Here is an 8111-nt window from a genome sequence, read left to right on the forward strand (position 1 = left end):
CTCCCTCGGTGTCCCACACGTCACCCTCCAGGTACCTGCGGGGACACGGGGGTCAGCAGGAGATGTGCAAAAACACCATGGCAGCGTCTGTGCAGTTAGCCCAGGGCTCAGTTAAAGATTAATAGCAACTGCAGGCAGCCTACGGTCCGGACTGTTCCTCCAGTGCAACTGGGAAGGGAGCAGGCCAGGGAAATCCTCTGGGACTCAGAACATACTTGAAAAAGGTGTACTCTTATAAAGTGGTTCTCTTAAAAAAAAACCCTGCAAGTGTCCAAGGCCAGGTTGGACAGGGCTTGGAACAACCTGGTCTAGTGGAAGGTGTCCCTGCCTTGGGCAGGATGTGGGACTGGATGGTCTTTAAGGTCCTTTCCAACCCAAACCATTCTGTGATTCCAGGACTGTTCAGTAACCAAGACCTTGGTCCACCACTATTCCCCCACATCCACCACATTTCCTATGTAAAGACACTGGAAGGCTGAGCCTGCTGATGCCTCAAAACACAGGACAGGAAGGAAAAGGCCATGTGCCTGCAGCCAGCTGCTCCACACAAACAAGCCTGGCAGCACGGGATGCTGCAGCCACAGGCAGAGCCAGGGGTACAGCCAAGGACCCCAGGGACACTGTCCCCAGTCCCTGGGGCACAAAGCCAGCCCCGAGGAGCCCAGGGACACTCCCCCAGTCCTGGGGGGACAAAGCCAGCCCCGTGGTGACGGTGACAGAGCTGCCAGGGCGAGGGGTCAGCGCACAGCCTGCAGTGGGAAGCGGGCAGGAAGCAGCCCACGCCCCCGGCCCCCAGCCCGGCACCGGACGCACGCAGGGCCGGATGCAGCCCCTTATCACGGGGAGATGGCCGCTGGATCCCTGCCAGAGCTCTCCCAAAGCCCCTGAGCAGCCAGCCCAGCCCCAGGACTCGCCTGCCTGCCGGGCCAGGGGGGAGGCAGGAGAACGTCACTGGCGCGCTCCGGCCCGTGCGCGGGTTGAAGGCCACCACGCGGAACGCTGGGCTTCCACAGGACTCGCTCTCTTTGCCATGAGGGTGGCTTAAAACAACAAACAGAAGGCCCTGACACAGAGAGGGAAAATACATCACTAAAAACAACAGCAGGAGGAGGAAAACCAAAGTAATTTTCCAAAAATTAAGTGCTAGACTCTCTCTAATCACAGCCCTATGAACAGTGATGCATTATTTTTTACTGAGGAAAACAGAAATGGTTTACTTTCCTTATCAAATTAGATAAAAGCAAAAGCAGCTGCTGGCTGATAAGGGCTGATGCAACACAGCAGAGTGATAGCTCAGTGACCCAAGGGATTTATGAATTTCTCTTCCTGTTTCAAAAAGCTAAACCTGCCATAGGATGAAGTGACACTTCAAAAAACAAAAGAAGTAAATTTTCTGGGTCACATTTTAATCCCTACAAGCTTAAAATATAACAAAAATTCCATGGAAAGCAGCACAACTGAAAACAGTAGCTCCCAGAACAGCCACAAACCAGCATGAAATATCCTGGGATGGATAATGTGAGGAAGACTCCAAAGAGTCTGACCCAAGGCACCATTATTGGACAAGACATTCTTGTCCCAAAAGGTTACACGCTCACTGAAAACAATCAAATCCTTGATAAACCACAAAAACCCATTGGGAATCACAGCACAGGCAGAAGCAAGTGGGGAAAGGTGATTACTATGAATGTTGGTTTCACACAGCCCATTCCCTCGGGCATGCATGTCCAGAGGAACCATTCACAGAGGGATTCTAATGCTGGCAGCACCCACGTGTGACATGGAAGAGGCTTGCCAAGCACCAGGCCTGGGCAACAGCACTTTTGCTTCCCACACACAGCACGCTGCAGCTTTGGAATGCACCAGGATGCATTGCTCCCACTTTACTAGCACCCTGCAGAAAGCCAGGAGTCAAGGCAGCCAGCGTAGGTTATTTATTCCTCCTGTAACCTGTTTACCCTTGAATTATTTGCAGTGTATTGAAACAGAGCTGATAGTTCAACCCTTCCTAGCAACTTCAATCCTTTATATTCCCATCCCAGTCAGTGCAGCCCAAGCATGAACTGTGAATTTTGTGTACGTACGGAGTCAGAATATGCTCGATGGCAGATGGAAGCTGGGTAGGAATAACCAACGTGCATCTTCCTCAGGAGCTGACCAGTTCTCAGATTCCTGCAGATGGTGAAAACACAAATTCTGACTCATTTCTAATCACAGTTACACCCCTGTGCAGGACATGGGTTTGGTTCCACATTAAGCAAACGAAGCCAATAGGCAGGAAGGGTGTAGTAAGGATGATACAAAAGCAGTGGAATTACAGCAATTCCCTGGCTGTCTGACTGTGGTGCCACACTGACCACTGCCCTCTGACAACCTCTTTTTCATGGTGGCTCAGCAGCCAGCCAGCACCCCTGTACAGCCCTGCAGCTGCTGAAACTGCCCCCAGCCCCTAAATTGTGTGTGGCAGAGAAACACTCACCAAACCACAACGCTGTTCCCTGCAGTGGTGCCCACCAAGGCCTCGCTCATCCCTTCTACCTCAGCAAAGGCTGTAACAGTTTCCTCAGGGGGCATCAGAGTCTGCCTGTCCTTGCTCCTGAAAGGAGACCAGCACATAGAAGAGCAGGTAAAACAAAAAGTGTGTGTTCTGGAAGAGGAACATGACCCTGCTCAACATCCGAGGTGTTTCCTCGTTTTTGTCCCACCCACCACACAGACACCACCCCAAAGCAGCACTCCCAAACTCACCCCCCTGTCTCTGAGAGAAAAACCATCTCCACTTGCTGCTCCTGCATGGTCCTGCTGCTGCTCACCAGCCTCCAGTCCTTTAGCCCAACAACTGCTTTTATATCCCCAGTTTTCACTAGGGAGTGCTTGAATGAGTCAGTCTCAGAAGAATAAAGCAAGAGCCTAAATCAAGAGACAAGCACACACCATGACAGGAGGAAGCCCCACTCAAATATGCAGTAGCATATAAAGATCAGTCTGTGTTCAATCAGCCTGCCAGCTCTGAGGTGAATAAACAGGTATTTACAGTTGATTTTTAGAAATCCCTTCCATATTTTCCAACTGTTAAAGCAACTGAGAAAGTACCACATTAGTAAAAAGATAATTTCAACCACTCCTCACAAGGAGCTGAGCTGCAACTACTCAGGGTGCAAAGCACTAGTAAGAAATAAATACAAAACCTTATTTCTCCAATCTCCAGCTCTCCCAGTGCTACACACACGAGGTTACAGGTGTCTGGCACAGGAACAATCTGGATTACAGGAATCTGGGACAACAAAAGAAGAATTCAGTGACACCCACAGTGTCCCTTTGACTTTATTCTCATTTTCTAGAGTTTTTCAAGTAAAATGATTTGGAGCAGGATTGATTTTCAGACCCCTCTCAAGAAGCACACTAAAATGAACAGCTGCACTCTCTGCTGACTGGTTGCCTAATTAAACAATCCCTGCTGATACAAGACACAAAACGTGTCTCGAGGAACTCTAAGGAGAAAAAGCACAAGTGAAGTGCAGCACCATTGTGTGCATGAGGTATTAAATTCCAGCAGGTAACCCCCAACCATACAAGCTCCAAGCTCCTTGTATCTCGGGAGCTAACACATGGGGCAAGGGAGCTGCCCTAACTCTGGCAGTGAGGAGTGTGTTCGTACCTCTCTGAGGTGCCAGGTGTGCACCCTGGCCCAGCAGGCGGGTGCCCGTGGCTGCCAGAGGGACACGGCGCTCTCGCAGGCGGTGACCACGCGCAGCTCCCTGCAGCCAGCTGCTGCCCACCACACCGCGCCCACGTCCACCGCGCCCGAGCACCAGGGCTCCTGCCAAACAAACACCGTGCTCTCCTCTGACACACAGCACTACTGCTGCGCTGCTGTTAAACCCCGTCTTGCACAGCTGCTGCTGCTGCTGCTGCCTCGGTAACAATTCCCTGCTGCTCTCCCACCTTTAGCTCTGACACAAACTGCAAGCTCTCTTCTCTGGGGCCATCCGGCAGCGCTGCAGTCAACTGCTCTGCTACATCTTTTATCTGCATGAACAAAGTAAAGAATAAAGATAATTCAACTTTGAAATTATATTCAGCACCTGCAAGAATGAGGCAGAATTGTTGCATGCTCTCTGTCACTCTCATGCAGGTAATGCATGCCACTGCTATGATCCATACAAAGAGAACTTTTCCCTGAAGTGAGACAGGACTCTGGAAAAAGGGATTTGCCCACAAAACCACTGGCTTAGTACCCTTCACAAAGATCCCAGCTTGTTACCTGATCAGGTGAAGCTCTGCAGGATTCCTGCTCTTTGTTCTCTGGCTGCTGATACTTCTCCAAGGACACAGTCTCATCAGATTTGTTCTCAGGATCTCTTTCAGCTGCTGGAGGCAATGCTGTACCTTGCTCCTCCTGGTTTCTGGCAGTCCCTGCAGCACAGCTGTCAGGGTGCAGTGGCACAGCAGGGTCTCTGCGTGCCACATCCCCCAGCACCAGGGCAGCTGCTCCTCTGGGGGAAGGTGGGGTCACTGGTAAGGCAGGTACAGAAGGTGTGTCAGGGAACACCTCAGTGTGCACTGAAGGTAAAACACCTGGGGTTGCACCCACAGCAGGGAAAACACACAAGGAAATCTCAGGCTCAGGGTGAGTGGGAGCCTCAGCTAGGACAGTCCCCGTGGGAGTAAACAGCAATTCATGGGTGGAAAGCTCCTTCTTGGAAGTCAGGCCTTCCATGCAAGGAAGTTCAGGCAATCCAGTTTTGGAAGGCAAAATTAAATTACTTCTGAGACTTTTTTCTTTTGGCTTCATTTGTGCATCTTGTGTGTCCTCTGGAGCCACACAATCCCCAGACACAAAATCCTCCAAGTCATTCACAGGGGAAGATTTCAATTTCTCCAGTTTCAGCACTCCAAATTCCTCATTTGGTAAGTGGAAGTCCCTGATGCCCAGCTTAGGGACCAGCCACTGGAGGCTGCGGAAGGAGAAGAGGGAGCCACGAGTGTCAGGGTCTGCAGCAGGGAGCCCAAGGGCAGCAGGACCCTGTGGACCCATGGGACTGCTGCATCCTCTGCTGCTGTCATCTAAACACAAGAATACAAGACAGAACATCACGTCATAAAATAACCAGCAACTTGCCTTTTCAGAATCTCTCATGAAGGGTGGCTTGGATTTTAAAAAACATCAAAACACCATGTCCATCTTAACACACAGAAGAGGCACTTTTCTGGAAAGACACTACACTCTGCAGTTACTCTGTACCTCTGGATAAAGCCCTGTACCTCTGGATAAAGCCTTTGGCTCAAAGACCACCACCAAAGCCTGACAGATATGCCTGAGTGCTCAGGCAGTTTGGTTCATTGGTTTTCTCCCTACACTTTCTCTTTTTACAATATTCACAGACCCTCAGAAAGGAGAGAATAATCATTAGCATGCAGACTCAGTTGGAGGAACAGACGGACAGTCATTTGCTGGCAAACCAGCCCTAGTGTTCACAGCCTTCACTCCAACAGCAAGGGCAGCTCAGTGAGTTCCCAGCCCTGCTCCTCCTCTGTTCATTCCCTGCACAAGTTTCTGGAATGGTTCAAGGAACATGGGCACCACAATAATCTATTTTTAAATAAATAAATCTCATTTTAAAAAGAATAATAGTTAACTCCTATTGTATTTTCTTGCATAAACAAGGCCGGGTGTGAACAGCAGGGCCTGCACTCACAGGGATGTTCCCTGCCGTGGGGAATGGGGCATTTTGGGGAGTTTATATGTGAGGAGTACCTGTTGAGCCTGCCGGGGGCCTGTGCCTGGCAGAGCAGCGCAGGGAGCGGCGCAGAGGGACACTGACCCCAGGCAGCTGCTCAGCTCCTCGCTGCCTCTTCACACGCTGCACTGGATGTTTATCTCCCTGACACACAGCAGCACTGGCTTCCACATCTCCCACACGGCTGGCAAAAGTGTTGCTCCCTGGGCTCAGGGACTCGCTGCTGTGGAGTGGATGTTGAACCTGCTCTAACAGAGCCTTATGGCATTTGCCTGGCACTTGGCTCCCACCCAGAGGAGGCTCACGACCCGCTGGCTGGGTAGCTCCAGTCACTCCTGGCCCTGCAGACCCCAGGGCTGCAGCACCAGACAATCTCCTCTCATCTGAGGATGACCTTTCAAGGTTAGCATCACAGTTTTCCTTTTCACTCTGGTTCTCATTTGACAGCACAGCACTGCTTTCATTGGCCATTGTGGGATCCTGACTCTCTATAAGCTCTTGTGACACTGGATGCGTGGGGGCTTTGCAGGCAGACTTTCTTCTTCCCTTCTGCTTCCTCTGGGATTGTCTCTGCTCTTGCCTTGTGCTAGTGATGCTTTTCTGAGAAATGGATTCAAGAGAAGTGCTGCTGTTGCTGGATGCAGGAAGGGATTTCTGAGAACTACTTGAGTTTGCTTGATCGTTTTCTGCCCCAAGAAAAGGGAAGGGCCCAACCCCTGGCTCCAAATCACCCTCAGCTTTCTCTTGCGAGGGCTGATTGGGGTTTGCATCTTTCTGCTTGCATTTACTCCGCTGGCCTTTCTTGCTCCTGCCCAGCTGGCTGAGGATGACAGCATCCAGGTCCACCTTCCTCTGGCAGTTGGACATGCGGCGAGTTGTCCGCACGTAGTACTCCACAGGGAAGAGCAGCCCTTCCACCACTGTGCAGGAGCTCAGCGTGCCCTCGGGAGCCACCACCTTGGCAGCAGGAGAGAGCCTTGACTCCATTTCAAGCTGTTGATTCTCCAGCAGTTCTTCAGCAGTGTCCAAAGCTTTATCTGCAGGACAGGGATTCAAGGTATTAGCGTCACTTTGATGTCCCTCATGGTTTTTGCTCTCCTCGGTTATGGTGTTATTTCTGCTGTCAGGCAATATTTCATTTTCTGACATTAAATCCAGGAGCCCACGTAATTCTCCCTGATCCTCACACAAACTCTGACCCTCTGGCTGTTTTATTCTACTGAGGGATTCTTCTCTGCCATCATCTCTGGGGTCAAGTAAAACAGAGTCTGCATGCTGTGAACATGGCTCATGTCCATCAGGTGTGGCCACAGCCCTTGAGGACTCAGGCTGCCAGATGTCCCTGCTGTCCCTCAGCACATGTGGGGACAGCTCAGGCTCTCCTGCAGTGACACTGCCACCAAACGCACCCTGTACAAGCCCTGATGCTGCATCAGGAGTGAAACTATTTCTTTCTCCCTGCACAAGCACTGCCCCAGGTGGCCTTTGAGCAGGTTCCTCAGTGTGTGACAGGCTGCTGTGCCTCAACACTGGTGACTGAAGCTCCTCTGCACTGCCAATTTGATTTTTCGTCATTTCACCAGTACTGATTAGATGCACATCATGCACTGATTCCCTTTCCTTTGATTCCAGAGCCTTCACCCGTCTCCGCAGCTTCATCATGCCTCGGGAGGTTTGGGGCTTTTTCTCCACAGGGCCAGGCCTGGTGGTCCCAGAGCACAGGTTTTCCTGGCTGGCCTGAAAGCTTTCTGCCCGGGAGCTGTGCTGTGGGCTAACCTCATCACTGGAGAATTCTGGAATGTGCTTAACTGTGACAGATGTTGTCTTCTCCATGCCAGCATCAGAACAGGTTTTAGTCTGTGACTGAGAGGGCCCATCTCTGTCAGCACTAGCAGATGTGTTATCTCTAGAACCTGGGGGAAAAAATGCCACACGTGTAAAGTACTCCTAAAATCCTGTCCAAGAAAAACATCACACGGTAAAATCAGGCTTTGTTATCAGGGAAAAATGGGGATCTTACAGTCAGGATTGGAGCACTGCAGACCTGGTGAGGAGGGAAGCAGAGCAGACGTTACTGCAGAGCACGGCTCAGCCCAGGGCAAGGGCAGTGCGGGAGCGTGAGGGCAGTGGATGTGGCCGCAGTGGCCGAGGGGACAGCGGGGCCCGGAGCGAGGGTCAGCAGGGCCGGGTGCAGGACGGTCCGTGGGGCAACAGTGGCCGCCGGGTCCCGGGTGCCCCCACAGCCCTGTCCTGGGGGACTGCCTGCGGGGGCAGGCACCCCGTTCTCCCGGCTCCCACCCCGTTCTCCCCGGCTCCTACCTGAGGCACCCCGTTCTCCCCGGCTCCCACCTGTGGGGCTCCGCTCCCGCC

At 51.9% G+C, this 8111-nt stretch overlaps 1 protein-coding gene across 1 annotated transcript; it reads right to left on the reverse strand.

Moving 5' to 3' along the window:
- Positions 1-4: 4 nt before the first annotated feature.
- Positions 5-8094, reverse strand: PALB2 (partner and localizer of BRCA2; the record flags this gene model as incomplete). Its single annotated transcript, XM_031061083.1, has 11 exons — positions 8061-8094; positions 5759-6778; positions 4265-5067; positions 3946-4029; positions 3659-3820; positions 3189-3274; positions 2749-2910; positions 2480-2596; positions 2085-2172; positions 915-1063; positions 5-35 (listed from the first exon to the last, which is right to left on the reverse strand). Coding segments are annotated over exons 2-11 (2652 nt in total), but the record flags the coding sequence as incomplete, so codon positions are not given.
- Between the last annotated feature and the right edge of the window lie 17 nt (positions 8095-8111).

This window comes from Geospiza fortis, unplaced genomic scaffold, assembly GCF_000277835.1.
Source record: "Geospiza fortis unplaced genomic scaffold, GeoFor_1.0 scaffold213, whole genome shotgun sequence".
NCBI lineage: Eukaryota > Metazoa > Chordata > Aves > Passeriformes > Thraupidae > Geospiza > Geospiza fortis.